The sequence below is a fragment of the Oncorhynchus keta genome, unplaced genomic scaffold, assembly GCF_023373465.1.
Source record: "Oncorhynchus keta strain PuntledgeMale-10-30-2019 unplaced genomic scaffold, Oket_V2 Un_contig_2440_pilon_pilon, whole genome shotgun sequence".
Classification (NCBI taxonomy): domain Eukaryota; kingdom Metazoa; phylum Chordata; class Actinopteri; order Salmoniformes; family Salmonidae; genus Oncorhynchus; species Oncorhynchus keta.
In genome coordinates, this window is record NW_026283886.1 from 436722 (window position 1) to 454297 (window position 17576).

A 17576-nucleotide genomic window follows, 5' to 3' on the forward strand; every position below is an offset into this window, starting at 1 on the left:
ACAGCAGTATGTACCGGTATGTCAAACTTGACAGTATATTAACTATAGGCTATCTAACTTCCCAGCGTTCATTGACTTGATTATTCCAGTCATTCTTAGCTTTGCTAAATGGTGTAGTCGTTGTGCGTTCTCAATGGACGTTCGGGTGCTTTCATTAATTTGGTCTGGCTATCTACTCCGATTTCAGAGCACTCTCGTGAGTGTACCAGAGTGCAGAGTAATGAATTTAGGAGCACTCAACACCCATTGAAAATGGCCGGTGTCAAGTAAACGTAAGCAAAAAAAGCATAATTAAATTGTTGCCAGAGAGCGAACCGCTCTGAATTTACAAACGGACATCTGACAACGCTCTGAATTTACAAGCTCACTCTGGCACTCCACATTGAATTTAAGAACACACTCGACGTTGTAAAATGTCTAACTAGTCATTTGTTATGCTAACTAGCTAGCAAGAGGTTGCATAGCAACAGCATCAACTTCCGGTAGACAGGGGAAGAGCTAGTACGCTCAAATGAAAGCATACTGTTCGTTTATAGTATACTAAAATGAACTAATAGTATATAGTGTGTAGTATATACTCATGAAGTATGTAGTATACAGTATATTAGTATGGGTATTCGAACACAGCTATGGTTTCCACTAGTAACAACAGCCACAAAGTCAAAATTGGCTATATCGGAAAATATTTGAAAATAAAAATTACTTATTTGGTCTTAATTTAAGGTTAGGGTTAGGCATACGGTTATCAGTGTGGTTAAGGTTAGGTTTAAAATTACATTTTAATAAGATATTTTTTAGAAATGGGTGGGGTTTATGACTTTGTGTCTCTGGTAACTAGTGGCGACTGAAAGACGTGTGTGGAGACACACATGGGACTGTGACCAATTGAATCCAGACAACAGACCTGCGGTGATGCAAGAGTTGAACATAAACAAAGAAAGGTGAAATTGGGAAACCATTACAATTTCAGTCTTCTTCAGCAATTTCAACAAAAACTTCTAGAAGAGCCATTGTCTTGAAATGTGTACTGTAGATGCAGTGCAGTCTGCAGACGGATAGTTGGATATGGAAGGAGATGAAGAGCACTTTGAAGTGTGTGAAGATAAATGGAGGGAGGAGAAGGAGGGGGTCTGACGGAACTTGAGTGATTTACAGTGGGGATCAGAGGAGGTTGGCGGGAGGAGCTATAGGAGGACGGGCTCATCGTAATGGCTGGAATGGAATGAATTGAACAGAGTCAAACATGTGGTTTCCATATATTTGATGTGTTTGATACGGGTTCAATGAGGCCGTCCTCCCATATCTTCTCCCACCAGCCTCCTCTGCTGGGGACATATGGAATTCACTGGAGTCACATCTGCCTCACCTTACTTTCCTCTATTATGGTACCATGTGTTTACCATGAAGAAGCAGATGAGGTTAGGGTTTAGGGGCTAGGCACTCTCCACGGGCTCGGAAGAAAGCGGATGTTTACGGTTTTCAGGATTACGGTATTTTCAACCTAACTTCCGTTTCCCCTGAAAAAACGGATGTGGGGACTCGGAAGTCTTCTTAAACCTGCTACGTTAGGTTAAGGGCTAGGGGTCAATTTGGGATTCAGTATAGGCTGTTTTATAATCCTTTTCTGGTCCACTAAGACCTTGTCATTTTTTCCGAGACCCTATTTAAGGTTTCATGCTGCAGCATAACAATTGGCAGCTGGCTCTGGCTGCAGACAGAGTTTTTCCACTCACCTTCTTTACCATTCCAGGAACCTTTTGTTTTAACTTGTATCCACTTCGCTTTTTTGTTAGTAGGGGAAAAGGAAGAAAGGGAGGTGGCTGTCTGGTGGAAAGGGAGGAAAAATGACAGATATATATGATGCCATGTGTCCTTTGTGATGCTTCGCATCCTCATTCACGCATGAGGCGGACCTCGTATCCCAGACTGCACTGGTGCACCTGTGACTGGTTAGGCAGAGCCCATAATTCTCAGATTCTATGCCTTAAAAACTCATGTCGATGCCATCGTCTTTGTATACTACAGTTTGGGCAGCTGCCTTCTGTCAATCCGGGACCACAGTCATCTGAAGAAGCAGAAGCTTTCCCACCCCTTTCCCTCGCTCTCTCTTTATCTCCCCCTCCCTCTCCCTTTCTCCCTCGTCCTCCTCCCTCTCTCCAGAGACATCTGGCTTTTGAGCAACCACAGTCTTCTTACCTGCTGACCTTCTATCCCACACGCAGAGGGAGAGAGAGAGAGAGGAGAGAAAGGTAAGAGGAATGGACTCTTGTCATTTCCTGAAGGGTTCCTGCTCGGTTGTCCCTAGGTATTTGGTCTTTCCATGCTGGGATTGATAGCTATCCCAGTCCCAGCTAAACTCTGGGGGAGTATTGTGTGTGATACAGGGTTAACTAGTTGTCACTTGACAAGAGAAAGGAGTGGAGAGATGTTTGTACTTCGACGTTATCTGATGCTTTTCCTGTTGCGTTGGACAATGTGTTGTTCTTATATTGCACCATGGCATGAATGCATTTATAAAACGAATACACTGTATTGATGCACAGTATTGTTAGTCAAAGGCATTCGTGTGTTTGCATTTGCAGTACGGTATTATCATGTGATGACATGTCATACTTTAAATCAACACATTGAGTTAAATCCTCTTAAAAGTGTCAATATGTTGTGATGATATTTATTGTCTTTATTTGTTGACATTATAAAGTGTGTGTTCACTGAAAAACCTGCATTGTTGGTTTATAGATAGTTCTGAGTATTTACAGTAGGGATCTGCCTCTTTTTTTAAAAAGAGATTTGCAATTCACTGGTATTACCAGATTGCTGCTTTTAGGGTGATTCATGAATAGTTTTGGTGAATTGAGCTTTTTCAATAGATGTTTTTTTCTCTCTCAGGGAACCCTAGTGGCCTGAGATGAATGTTTCTATCTTGGAATCTGTAACAAGTCCATTCTTTATCAGTTTATGTCATCTATCATCCAATCGAAGTGTCATGTATTTAACTGTTCAAATAGAGTTTGTTCTCTGTAGATTTTAAAATCAAAGTACCACTCAGGATAATAGTAGGTAAGACTATGTATGAAATGTTCAAGATGTGGTAGACAAACTTTTGCTGACTTTCTCCCCGTTTCACATTACGTTTTTTTTTTTTTTCTTTGTCTCCCTTTCTCCCTCTGTCTGTTTTCTTCTCCCCAGAACAGTTATGTTTCCCCTCCGTGTCCCCATCTTTGCCGTGCTGGTCAGCCTGACCGTGGGTCAGTACGATGACTACGACTACCAGCCGGCCTCCCAGTACGGCCCGTCCAGCGCCAACTGTGCCCAGGAATGCGAGTGCCCCATCAACTTCCCCACTGCCATGTACTGTGACTCCCGCAACCTTAAGTTTGTGCCCATTGTGCCCTCAGGCATCAAGTACCTGTACCTGCAGAACAACCTGATCGAGGAGATCAAGGCTGGGGTCTTCGACAACGTCACGGCTGAACTCCGTTGGCTGGTCCTGGACCATAACCAGATCACCAATGAGAAAGTGGCCAAGGGAACCATCGACAAGCTGACCGGACTTCATAAGATCTTGTTCAGCTTCAACAAACTGACGGAAGCTGTGATCCCTCCCTCCATGTCTTTGGACGAGCTGAAGATGATGAACAACCAGCTGTCCAAGTTCCCCGCAGGGAGTCTGGCCGGCATGCAGAACCTGACCTCGGTCCACCTCCAGAACAACGAGTTGACCTCTAAAGCTCTTAATGGGGTCTTCAAGGGCCTCAACAAGCTGGTGGCCATAGACTTGACCAACAACAAGCTGAAGAAGCTGCCCTCAGGCATGCCTAGTTCGCTGGAGACCTTCTATGGCGATCACAATGGCATCAGCAGCATCGCCGCCGGGGACCTCAAAGAGCTGCCCAAGCTGGCGTACCTGAGGTTGGCCTACAATCAGATGACGGATGCAGGGATTCCGGCGGGCGTGTTCAATGTGACGAGCCTGATCGAGCTGGATCTGTCCTACAACAAGCTGCAGTCCATCCCTGAGATCAACGAACAGCTGGAGCATCTCTATCTGCAGGTCAACGAAATCAACAGTGAGTGATTTGTATTTCCTCTTTTTTTTCATTCTCTTTTCTCTTCTCTCTTTCTCTTCTCTCCCTTTTCTCTATTCTCTTTTCTCTCTTTCAACATTCTCTTTCCGTTCTCTTTCTCTATTTCGACATTGCAATTACAAATAAATCTAAATCAGTCATATCCATCCTCAAGTCTTTACTGCCTCCCAGCAAGTGTCAGACAATCGGAGTAGGATGTGTACATACAGTAGGAAATGTTGAATCATGTCAGTTCACCAAACCCCTTCCCACCCTTCCAGAGTTCAACCTGGAGAACATTTGCAAGTTCTCTGGCCCCCTGAACTACTCCAGACTGAAGCACCTGCGTCTGGATGGGAACAACATCACACATGCCGACCTACCCCATGACTCCTCCAACTGCCTGCGCCAGGCCTCTGACATCATCTTCGACTAAGGACCCTCCCCTCATCCGCAAGACTCCCTCTGTGACCCTCCCCCGGCACCACGACCTACCCTAAACTAATCCTTCAAACCCCAATAGACACAATGTGGCTATATTCCAATATCTACAATAGCAACCTACTCAGAGTATATGGCCAATATGTTTCTTGATTCTAAGTGGAATGCTAGTGTGGATAATGAACCCGAGCGACAGTGTTTGCAACAACCCTAAATACGTATCCTCCCCCTACCGGCGAAATCGAGGTCACCTCTGTCAACTCATCGGTAGTCCTTTCTGTAAACACAGACTATGAAATAACAAACCAACAAAGTTTAGAAACCCCGGAGAGACCTTTTATTTTGCAGTGCATCATGGTATTCTCATGACAACCATAGGGTATTTTGTCCGTAGCAAATGGCTGGCTCTGTACCAATAGTTTTGTCCAAATTTGCTGCAAATCAAACAATCGGCCGCAATATAATGTAACGGTGTCTCGTAAAAAGCACTTGAACTGTACTTGTATGTACTTGTTTCAAACAACAGGTGCCTTTTCTTGTGCAAAAGAGACAATATAGGAACACAGTGATTCCTGAATGAAGTGCTTTTAATGAAAAAGAAGCTCACACACTTCAAACATTCCAAAAGTAGAGGCACATGTTGTTTTCAGACAAGTACATTGAGGAATATGGGAATAAATCTCACTTGCAAATAAATGCATTGCCCATTCCTCTTTTGTATGTTTGTCATGATGTTTTTTAAAGGTTTCTTGTATTTAGTCTGTACACTCCCAGAATTATATTGCTGTGCAAAAGACCTGCAGGTAAGGAATAAAAGTATCTAAGCTAGAGCTGTGTTGTGTACTCTGGTGTAATGTCTACTGGGGAAATATTGAACAGTGGAACACTATTGGAACCAAATTCAAACTCATATGTCATATGTCAAAAGCTTTGGCATATTACCCATCTTTCTGTATGAATGTTGGGGGGAAAGTTATTAATCATCCTTATCGACAAGATTAAAAGGCTTGACACTGAATAGCTCTGCTGAAGTAATTTACTGTTTTTTTAAGGAGTTATTATGCAGTTAAATAAGAGTCAATCGCCCGTTCATTGCAGATCACCGTTGTTATGCCGACATTTATACAACATTTGCATTGCTTGCATGCATCTCATGGTAACTCTGTATGATAATAAAAGCTAGCATTTTACGTTTTTTGTCCATTCATGGTTACCTTGTTTGCCATGTTTAATGTGTGCTTTTGCCCATATAGCTTTACCAGAAAAACAACAATTTGTTGTGACGCTAACTTTATCTTGCTCTCTTGCGGCAACGTTGGTGGAATGTCATGTGCTATTTGGGCAGAGTATATCCAGATTTATTTTCATTATGGCTTTTGACTCAGTAATCGCTGGTGAATTTACTGTGAGGACATAACATACACTTGAATAAACTACATTTCCAATACTCATATATGGTAAATGTTTGTTTTAAACCTATAATACTCAGTCCAGAGGAAACAGACAGTAAATGTGTCTGCAGTATGACAACATACACAAAACACGTGACACAAGAAGAATGACATCTCTCTAGTCTCTTACCCCCCAGGCCCTACACTGATACATGTATGTTGCTTCTTACTTTAAGCTTTCCTGAGTGGTTTGTGTTTTAGGGGTTAATGTGTTGTGTTTGGGCCTGCACCACAATGGTTGGCAACTCTCTTCCTGCAGGAAATGGGTCTTCTCCCAGTGTCATGCTGTGTCTCTGCACATGAATTTCAAGTGGACAATTCTGATCTGTTCCATATTCTCTTGGATGTGGGTGGGTGGGTGGATGGATGGATGGATGGGTGGATGGGTGGATGGGTGGGTGGGTGGATGGGGATGTGTGGGTGGGTGGGTGGGTGGGTGGGTGGGTGGATGGATGGATGGGTGGATGGATGGGTGGATGGGTGGGTGGGTGGGTTTGGTGGGTTTGGTGGATGGGTGGGAGGGAGGTTGGATGTAGTGCCAGTGCAGGCATGTAGGTATGTAGATCCTATGGTCCTGGAGGGCTGCAGGGGTTGCAGGGTTTGACTGGAAACCAGAGCTGAAATGCTCAGTTGAGGTAGCTGTAACTCTCCACACGGTTAGCTTTGATGTAATGATGTGTGGTAAACAGGTTTTTGGTGTTCCTTACATGGTGATTTGACAGAAGGATGCCTGTTACTTAATCAACAGTAAGTAACGCAGCCACTTGGGTGATGTTTGGCGGCCATTTTGTGCCAGAACACTCAGTGCTTTGGGAGTCATTTGTGCAGTGTCCACCACCTCCAACACAGGATCATAACTAAAGTATGGCCCAGTGGTGATTTTCCATCAGAATGACATAAACACGTAAACCAGTGCCTACATGTTCCAACAGGTCTACACGTAGGCACGGGTTGTTTTTGCAGATGGTTTTGCAGATGTTGACAACCTCTCTGAAGTGTCCAGGGTGGGTGGGACTGGGGGAGTCCATTTGGGATAGGGAGAGGGGATTTCAGGGAAGAGCTGATGGATGAGCAGAACCAGTGGACTAATGCGTTTCTCACATTGTACCAAGCTGTAATCCCATAAACTCCTCCTCATCTTTTCCAAAGACCAGACATGGCAAATTCCTGGCGCAGACAGTCCACAGACAAATACACCGTCCAGAGTGAGGAACGTTGGACTAATTTGTTGAAGCAATTCTTCCAGTTCAAACGCCGAGGCTGAGAAATCACGAAAGTGCCGGTGTTGAGGGAGGGATACTTTAAAACATTTAGTCCCTCACGTGGAAATATCTGCATCTGTTGGTTTTCTTGTGTAGTTTTATACTGAAGACATTTCTGTTTTAATGTGTAGTAGGAGTGAACTGTTAGCATGCTGGCTATGTAAAGTCGTATTTGGGATGGGATCTGTGGTGTCGGCTAACTCATGCATGCCCAATTAGAGCAGACACTTTCTACAGGCTCCAGGTCAGCTAATTAGCTAAACGTCTTTAGCGAGTATCACTGAACGGGTTGCCAGACGTTCAATTTTTCCAGCCTGTTACTCGTAATAAGATCCCGCAGTTATAGTCAATCACACCTTGCAATTGCTCCTCTTTCACAAATAATATCGTTGAGAGGGCTATATTATATTTGACACAGTGGTTTTCTTTCAGTGCTATTCTGCCAGTGCTTCTATATGTCGAGTCACTCTAGAATATTCTTGGATATTCTTTGACCTAAACAAGAGACCTACCTCAAATGAAATTTGAACCAATTGAAGCATGGGCGGCAGGATTTATAAAACCCCTAAATTACCTAGATGACATGCATTGTATTAGTCTTTACAATATTGCTCACGTCTTACTGTGTTTTTGCACAACCATTCTTACTGATCCCAAATCCAATATAATTTCCTCCTCTTCCTCCTCGCCATTTCCGTTGGAGAATAGCTTGGAGCTCTTGCTGCCGTGTCTAGACAATAAAGCCCTTCATAAAGTCATGGCCGGCACTTCCTCTTCCCTGCATTTGGAAATGTTTCATGAAAGTTTAATCAGCTGCCTGGCCAGGACGTTCGGCTCAAAGGCCCATCCTAGGCACCTTCTCCAGCTGTTCTCACTATGCGCTTTCTTTCCTCCTCTGTTAAATGTTTTTGTCTCCCCTCTCTCCCTCCCTCCTTTCTCTATTTTCTCTGTCTGAATAGTCAATTCCTGGTATCATCAACTAGATTCAACCATGGGACGATTTTTTTATTGAGCGGATGGTCATGATTACTAATCATTTGCAGACTGCAAATTGATTGCAAGAAGCCCAAACAGATATAATATTTGACTAAAACAAAATCATTTAAAATATTGCTTACATTTGTATACAATCCGTGTGTCTCTGTACTATGCATGAGAATAAGATTTCCTAAATTAAAATCACTGATTTCCTGGTGTTTTTATATTCTTATATCCAACAATGAAAATAATTTTTGCTCAGAAAACTTTGGGGCAAGTTTTCTCCCTAGTCTCTTTCCCATATCCTTTATTCTCTTGCCCCCTCTATTCTCCATCTCCCCGCTTCGTTCTCCCTCCAGGATCCAGATGTCCCCGCTCTGCTCCTGGCCTCCCTGGGCCTGCCCTGTTTATCACACACAGAGAGAGAGAGAGAGAGAGAGAGAGAGAGAGAGAGAGAGAGAGACGGAATACATAAACAGAGGGCCTGAAGGGATGAAGGGACAGTAGAGAGAGAGGTAGAGTGCTGCAGTGTTAACCCTGTCAATGTTCTTTGTGTGTGTGCATGTTGCTCTGTTTGTGTCACTAAGTGCCTGTGAGTGTTAGTACTCAGTAGCCTTACATTCTTGGTTATCAAGGTGCCTGAACGATTCCCTAAGCTCCAGTCAGTCCTGGACTGACACTATGATAAACATAACCTATGAAGAGGTCATGTGCATTGCTATGGCGATAATGATTGGGTACAGGTCGACGTTCCAGCTAGGGCCGGGACAATATCAGTATCACCATAATTTTTTCCATTATAAAAATTAAAACACAAAGCAGAACAAACTCTTTGGTCCTTTAAAAACCTGCTGTGCTGTTTAAAAGTAGCCAATGAACACTTCCGAAAGGACAATCCCCACAAACCCATACCCCCACCCACACACACACACCGCACACACACACACACACACACACACACACACACACACACACACACACACACACACACACACACACACACACACACACCCCCACACCCACACCCCCACCCTCACCCATACCCCCACCCACCCTCACACACACTCCCCACCCTCACCCCTACCCCCACTCTTACCCCCCCACCCTCACCCTCACACACACACCCTCTCTCTGATCCAACAGTGGATGTCAAAGGTACAGCCTTGAGGAAATAATATTAAAAACAATACAGAATATAATAGGGCTTTCTCTTTCTCTCCTCCTTGATCGCAGGGAGCAACTGAGACTGTTAGAGCACTGTGGACCAGCACCAGAGAAGAGTACTGGAGGACCAGACAACCACTACTACCCCTGAGCCAAGCATCACCTGGCCATACACTACCAACAAACACCGTTTGGAGAAGCAGGTATTGTTTTTCCTGAAGAGGGGTGAAAGGCTGAAAGGGGTGTGGATGGGTCATCCTTTTCGGTTATTTTCTTTTGGGGGGCATTATTTTCATCTGGAGAGACTGATATGAGAAGTGTTCTGGTCTTTACCTTTGATCTTGTGCTGCCAGTTTCTATTCCAAAAACTAACAATGTGTTCAAGAGATCCAGCTGTATTTTGTGCATTTTGCTGCAGTCTTGCAGGGGGTGTTGCCATTCAATTAGAATTAGAACAGGATTTTGTGCAGTTTGCTGCAGTCTTGCAGGGGGTGTTGCCATTCAATTAGAATTAGAACAGGATTTTGTGCAGTTTGCTGCAGTCTTGCAGGGGGTGTTGCCATTCAATTAGAATTAGAACAGGATTTTGGCACAAGTGTACTCGCAGATTGTTTCTTAGTTAAATGTCTCTCTTGAAAAGTATGTTTTGAAGTTTGTTAGTGGAAAGAAATAATGCAGTAACAGATTGATAATGACAGCAGTGGAAGAGTTTATAGAAATGTTTGTGGTCATACACACATCCTTAAAAACGTAGGTGCTGGGCTAAAGAATGAAACATGAAAAGAACAGAGGCCTGCATAATGAATATGCTCCCAATTTACCACCTTTTACTGGCAACGGTTCAATCCAGCACTCAACATTGTCAGGTTAAGAGCAGGTGGTAAATTGAGAGCATATTCAGTGTGCGGGCCTCTGTTCTTTTCAAGTGGAAGAGTTTATTCCATAATCAGTCTCATGTAAATATCCATAGATACTATTGTAAAATCTGCAGAGATAAAAACTGCATCATGTTTTGATATTCCAATGCCAGACCTAGTTCTGCTTTCCAGAGCCTTGTAGTCTTATGTTGACACAGGGCTTGTTTAACACAGCTGTAACTGAGCTGAATGTCCTCTGATCAATGCTGGAGAGAAGTCCATTTCATTTCAGCGCAGTCGTCAAGTAGATCTGAACCCAACTGAAGCCCGTTCAAACACAGTCCTTTAACTAATTAACATAGCTGGCTTTGACTGGAAACCTCTTCCAGGAAATTGACATTATCATACTCCTCCACATGTTTCTTTTCAGATTGTCAAACAAGGAAGTGGCCAATATTTGTTTTCAACCCTACTTTGTTCCATTCTGCAACATAATCAGAAGCCCTGAGTCACAAGTTAATAAATACAGTGAGATCATGAAAACTTGGTTGTCGCTTTGCCATTAAATCAATAGTAATGTAGTTATACTCATGAAAATCCTAATGGATGGATTCCCTTGGGGTGCATATCTGCAGTCTAATCTTTCATTTGATTAGAGACATCTGATTTCCATCAAGACGAGGTAAAAACATGACTGAAGTATTGCCAAGTTACTGTGGTTGGTTTGCAGTGCAGAACACTTCATTAATTGTTATTGTTTGTCCATTTCATGCACATTTCTCATGACCAGTTTTACTATATAGTTACTGCTGATGTGTAAGTGCCTCTAAGGAGAAACAGATGATTTTTTAAATTAAATTTAACCCTTATTTTATAATGTAAGTTGACTGAGAACACGTTCTCATGTACAGCAACGACCTGGGGAATTGTTACAGGGGAGAGGAGGGGGGATGAATGAGCCAATTGGAAGCTGGGGATGATGTGTAGGTGTGGAGCACTTGACTCTGGCAATGACCACACCCTTCTCCATCTTTATTGATATACCAGCTCTGCTAGACTGATACCACTATAGAGTGGTGGGCGTATGCTGAGGGTGTCTTTTCAACAGCAAAGTGTTTTGTGATGATGATGGAGATCAAACAAACTGTAGACCGTTATCTGAGAGCATGTCAGATGAGATGCTGTATATGCCAAACCAGAAACTCACATATTTTCATTATAAGTGGACATGACGTAAACAATATGCATCACTGATTTGCAACTTTCAGGTTTTGAAAACAGCTAAGTCTTTTTCGGACTTTTCTATTTTTGAGTGAAAGCAACATGGTGTCTGTTCCCATTGAGGTAAAATAACCTGTGAGGAGATAGGCACCGTGACTCAAGCACAGAGTGTTTCTACCTCTCACATTGTGTTGAGGAGTGACTGTATTGTGTACTAGCAGCTTGCCAGACACGAGACGATCCCTGTTGGTCTCTCGCGGCACAGCTAGCTCCAACCTGGACAAGCCAATCAGATGGGATTATCCCAAGGTATTAGGTGGGCCTATGGCAGCTTCAAAGCAAAACAAAATGACCTTCCCATCCCAGCTAGCCCAACCCCAATGCTAACTTGAGAACACTTTGCCAACCCAGTCTACACCTTTTAAATCCCCTTATTTCCACTCTAACCCCACCCCATTAAGTCTCATGTCTGGACAGACCAATCTGTACTTAATTGTACTGGGTTTGATGTCTTTTAAGGTCAGAGTCTGATTGTGTCCGATTGTGCTGGAAGATTGTTGGGTGGGTCCGCATCAGAAAGGATTTAAACAAATCTGAATCATTGGCAAAAGTCCATTTGTTCCCACAGTGTATCATTTGTTTGCAGTTCTCTGAATTCCAATTCAGAGAACTGTCAGAAAGAACACCAAGGACTGAAAGACATTGTCAAAGCCATACGTTGTGAGTGGGATTATCCTATGTCGTGAATTGGCCCAAAAGAGGGCCATCAGCATATCCTTTATCATGCCAACACAAGGAGACACTGTGACCATATTTCTCCTGGGTTTTTATGGCCAAGTCACTATTATGAGGAACACATGGATTGCTATTGCACCATTCTGCACAAAAAAACGAGGAGACGTAGATTTGTTTCTTTCAAACAGAGTTGAGTTGTTCCATTCAGACATCGCTGCCTGATTAGCGCTAAGAACATTAGAGATCTCAGCAGGACATTTACCTGAAGGACATAAACAGAGAGATTGCCAAATGCCAACTTTGGGAGAACGGGGAGTGGAGAGAAGGGTTAGGGTGGTTTCATAGTGAGTTATAGGCCTGTATTAGCCTGATTTTGAGTGGGCCAAGTCTCACAGCCTCAGCTACCACACCGTCGCAGGCTTAACAGGGAAAAAATCACCACATGGATTATGACCTCTGATTACAGGCCTCTGATTGGCCGAGAGGAACTACAGTGTGACTGTCAATGAAGGGTTCCCACCAACTGAATGAAGACACCGATGGTACAAATACAGGGGAGGTGAGCGGTGTTTCTCTGAGTTTGGGACTGCAGTTGCTACCACATTTCTTGAGCAAGGCAGAAACAGGGCGCAAAGACAGACTTTGGAAAATCACTTGAACTCAAAGGTACGTGTGGGTCTAGGGGATGATTAAATTGGGTTTCCAGTTTGAGGAAAAGTAGGTATAGATCTGACTTTGCTTGCAAACTAATGGTCACAAAGACAATGTGTTCAGTTCTGGGAGGTGAAAGTTGAGGCATATTGAGTGGCTGGACCTTTATTTGGCGATTTTCTGCATTCATTTGTACTATACTGTAGGTAATTGCACTGAAAAACCAGAGCTTGTGAATGGATTTGAGGCTTTGAACGAGTGAGGCTCTGGAGAGATTCCAGTTATGGTCTTTACGGCAGTTTGCTTAACAGGAATTTCCCATTTGACAAATGTGATAAGTAAAAGTTACTTTTCCTGACCTAGGCCAAACTAAATACTAGCAGCTATAATTATGGTCAGGTAGAAAGTTTAACCTAACAGTTGGGTCTCTAAGGTTAGAGGCATGGACACATGGTGTTCCATAGATCTTTGGCCCCATACAGTGAGATACGAGATGCCAGGGGCCCCAGGAACAGGTGAGCGGGCCACGTCTTTGAAGTGGGCCCAGCCATAACCAGGCCTGTTGAAAATGAGTTCCAGACCAACGTGTGGAGCACACACCAAGAATTTAAAACAGCACCAGATGACAGTTGAGAGGAATCAAGCATTCTGGGACAGGATGGGTGGATGTGCTATTGCAGAGTTTAGATGCCTCTGAGCTATTGTCTGCCTCTGTCAATCTCTTTGTCACTTTGGCTTCCTGTCTCGCTATCATCCCCAGTTTCTCTTTTCTCCATGTTTTTCCTCTTCTATGTAGGTTAATTCCACTTTCTCTGTCATGATTGCATGGAGAATGTATCTGCTTTTATATGCATCTGTGTACTGTATGTATAAATGTTTATATGGCATTCCACGGCTAGGTGTGTTGGTGGGTACTTTAATTCATTACCAATGTCAGGTGTAACAGATTGTGCTTCATCCACAACAGAGTCAGGTGGATTTGGTTTGCTCTGTGTTTTACTCCTAAAGGAGCACCCAACCTCAGGCCAACCTCAACTACCTCTTGCATGTGCCGATTTGACAGATTAGCATCCAATCAGAAGTATTCGTGTAAGGCCATTAGCTGACCTCGCAGTGCGTCCTGTCCTTAAGAAAGCTTATAATCTCCCATGGACCCAGTGGACAGCTGGCCTGACCACATGATGTGCCAACGCTCATTAACTTCATGTAAACTCGATTGCTAATGACCTTGCTTCAATGCAGGAGATTTGAAGCTAGCTACGGCTAGTTTGGGCTAGCCATTGATGGAAGGCCTGGCAGTTTTTTCAATAAGGGACTAAATTAACGAGACACCTGGAATCGTTGTTGTTACATTACATGTGAATGAACTTAAGGCAGCTAGATGAACACTTGCACACTTAATGCACCATGTCCAAATAAGCTCATCTGTACTTGAAAGCACTTAATCTAAAATAAGGTGAGAGGAAACGAAAACAGGATAGGTCACAATGAAGTGCTAACCCCTAGTCCTCAATCCGGTCCATGTTGAGTTATCTTGGAACATGCAGAGATCATCATCTGTGTATTTGGGTCGGTGTGTTTGTTCAACCATGTTCTTGATCTTGTCTTCAGGGTTTGTGTCTGTGCCTGTATCTGTGTCTGTGTTTTGCATAAGAGTCAGTCTCATCTCATGTGTTTTCTCTCTCCTCTACCCCAGGCTGAGTGTTAAGATGGCGCTTCTCCTGGCCTTTTCCTCCGTCCTCCTTCTAGTCGGTCCCGCTCTGGCCCAGAGCCCTGACATGTCATACGGCGACTATATGGCCCAGTTACAGGCCTGTCCCAAGGAGTGCCGCTGCCCACCCAGCTTCCCCAACGCTGTCTACTGCGACAACAAGGCTCTGAAGCGCATCCCCACCATCCCCCCACACACATGGTATCTGTACCTGCAGAACAACCTCATCGACGTACTGTCAACAGATGCTCTCCGCAACGCCACGCAGCTGCGCTGGATCAACCTCAACCGCAACCGCATCACCAGCGAGGGCATGGAGGAGGGTGCCCTGGCCGCCATGCTCCGCTTGGTCCACCTCTTCATGGATGACAACCTGCTGAGCTCCGTCCCAGCCAACCTGCCCTCCAGCCTGGAGCAGCTGCGCCTCTCCCGCAACCGCATCTCCAAGATCCCCGCCGGGGTGTTCTCAGGTCTGGATCGGATGACACTGCTGGAACTGCAGGGGAACAAGCTCCAGGATGACGCAGTGACCGAGGTGAGCCTCAAGGGCCTGAGCAACCTGGTCCAGATCAACCTGGCCAAGAACCAGCTTACCACCATGCCCCTGGGCCTCCCCATCACCATCACCCAGCTATTCCTGGACAACAATGCCATTGAGAAGATCCCCGCTGACTACTTCAAGGGTCTACCCAAGGTGGCCTTCCTCAGGCTCAACCGCAACAAGCTGGGAAACGGCGGGCTGCCCAAGAACGTGTTCAACATGTCCAGCATCCTGGACCTGCAGTTGTCCCATAACCAGCTAACTCAGGTTCCTATGATCCCCTCAGGCCTGGAACACCTCCACCTGGACCACAACCAGATTAAGAGTATGTTTTTGACACTGTTATAGTTTCATTAATACATTGACTGATTGCCTGGATGGTTAACTGATGATTGGTTTAAAATCCAGATAATTATATTATTATAATCAGTGGAAAATGTTTTTGATGAGTTGTATGACTGTTTTGCTAAGATGGTGTATTTGCAATTGCAGGTGTGAATGGATCTGATATCTGCCCTGTGTCGGCTGATGCTCTGGAGGGCTATGTCACTGAGACCGCTCCTAAACTCCGCTACCTCCGTCTCGATGGCAATGAGGTCAAGCCACCAATACCCCGAGACCTCATGATGTGCTTCCGTCTCCTCAGGTCCATCGTCATATAAGAAACACACTTCCACCAGCCAATCGCATCTAGTTATAGTCTCCTGGATCCAAGGGCAGATGATTACTAACGAATGGAAGTGACTATGCTAATCTATATGGATTTTTGATCTGTGGACTACACATTTGCATACTTATGTTGACAACTACATGTTGGACGCCAGGGTTGGGGTCAAACCAAACTCTGTCAATTTAAGAATTAATGCAATGAATTGGTCAATAGAAAATAATGGGCAATTTTCAGTTGTTGAATTGAGTCTCCTGAATTGGTAGAATGGGAATGGAATTGACCTCAACCTTGTTGGGTGAAGGTCACCTGACAATCTGTAGATAGTGTGATTGGACTGCACTACTGTCTTTTGACCACTAGTTGTGCCTTATGTTCGTCCTATAATCACAAGTGCTTAATGCAACAGTGCAGTAAGTGCAGTCTGAGTTGCTGAATGTGCTGTTTCAATACAGCACACATTGATCTGAAAGTGGTAGAAAACCTTGAAATGGTGTTTTTCCAAAAAAGACAATAATTTACTATGGCAATGTGATTGGGACAAGATAAGAGGAATATTGTTTTAACCGTATGTATTTAAGGCATGTTGAATCTTCTGATGACTCGTTGTCCCCATTCTCTTTATTTGAATGGAAGATCATCTTTTGTGAATACCTTTTGAAACATTTTATACTGCTCCTCTCTGACAGAATACCTTGAATTGATGATATCAGACTTGAAACCAAATGAAATGCTAATTCTTTTATTTTCAGGTTCTCTGTGAATATGAATATGTTGAGCTGACTTTAGACACATGCCGGTCCACACAAACATGCAATTGTTTGCTCTTTCACGTTTAGCTCATTATTTCATTGTCTGTTTTTCACTGAATTCATTGAATTCTTGATCACTGTCTCAAATGTGAAGTTCCATTTTTTTACTCAATGGGTCAACCTTTTTGCAGTCATCTTACGTATTTCGCAAATGCCAAAGCAATGTTGGAATGCTTACATTTTGTTAAGTTGTGAATTCCTTATACAGTCAATAATATAAATCAAATAAAAATTCTGGAAAAAAATTAAACGAAAGAAGAAATATGTTACATTAATCACCTTCACTTCTATAGACACACTCACAAACACACAGACAGACACACACATACAGACACACACAGACAGAGAGAGGCTCAATCACACTAACAAACACACACAGAGACAGAGAGAGACTCAATCACACTCACACAGAGACCTAGAAACCACACATTCTTTGAGTGCATATTTGCGGTAGTCTCTATGACTTACTGCTTAATAGTTGGAGCGCTAAGGTCTCCCAGAATGCACTCCCAAGCCGCTGGCCTGGTAATGATATCATGAAGGTGTTGTCACTTTATGATCTCTCTCAGGACACATTTCCACCATTCTGCTATAGCCAATGTTTGGTGACCGATGGAATCGACAGTACAGTCAGAGTACTATTCTTGCAGGAATACCACAACAGTGGCAAACACACTCAGTAATGCAACAACGTGCAAGAATTGACAGGGATTGTTATTGTGTGCCAGAAGCACGCATTCCTCATGTCAGTTGTGATCAATCACTCTCGCTTCATATCGACCTTCTTCAGAACTTTCTCTCCCTCTCTAAATATCTCTTTCCTTTTCATGGTTGGTGTTTTTAATTGATTGTAGCTTCATATTTTAGCTGGTAACAGTCTCAGATTAAATATATCAATTAACTTCCGTCATAAACCAATCCCTTCTCAGAATCATTCTGGGGTTAGTAAAATCAGAACTCCACCTGACACTGAGTGTATAAAAACATTACGAACAACTGCACTTTCCATGACATAGAC

The 17576-nt window shown here is 43.7% G+C and overlaps 2 protein-coding genes across 4 annotated transcripts; both read left to right on the forward strand.

The window, feature by feature from the left end:
- The first annotated feature begins 1801 nt into the window (after positions 1–1801).
- LOC118392553 (lumican-like) lies at positions 1802–5955 on the forward strand. Of its 2 annotated transcripts, none has more exons than XM_052505613.1 (3): positions 1802–2305; positions 3190–4070; positions 4349–5955. In XM_052505613.1, exons 1-3 carry the CDS (start codon positions 2259–2261, stop codon positions 4501–4503), a joined length of 1083 nt encoding a protein of 360 aa, XP_052361573.1. In that variant the 5' UTR covers positions 1802–2258; the 3' UTR covers positions 4504–5955. The 2 variants fall into 2 exon arrangements, with proteins under 2 accessions (XP_052361573.1, XP_035640506.1); XM_035784613.2 differs by having other exon boundaries at positions 1806–2249.
- Positions 5956–9374: 3419 nt separating this feature from the next.
- LOC127922037 (keratocan-like) lies at positions 9375–16818 on the forward strand. Of its 2 annotated transcripts, none has more exons than XM_052505615.1 (3): positions 9375–9566; positions 14524–15404; positions 15572–16818. In XM_052505615.1, exons 2-3 carry the CDS (start codon positions 14537–14539, stop codon positions 15739–15741), a joined length of 1038 nt encoding a protein of 345 aa, XP_052361575.1. In that variant the 5' UTR covers positions 9375–9566; positions 14524–14536; the 3' UTR covers positions 15742–16818. The 2 variants fall into 2 exon arrangements, with proteins under 2 accessions (XP_052361575.1, XP_052361574.1); XM_052505614.1 differs by lacking the exon at positions 9375–9566 and adding an exon at positions 12386–12842.
- The last annotated feature ends 758 nt before the right edge of the window (positions 16819–17576 follow it).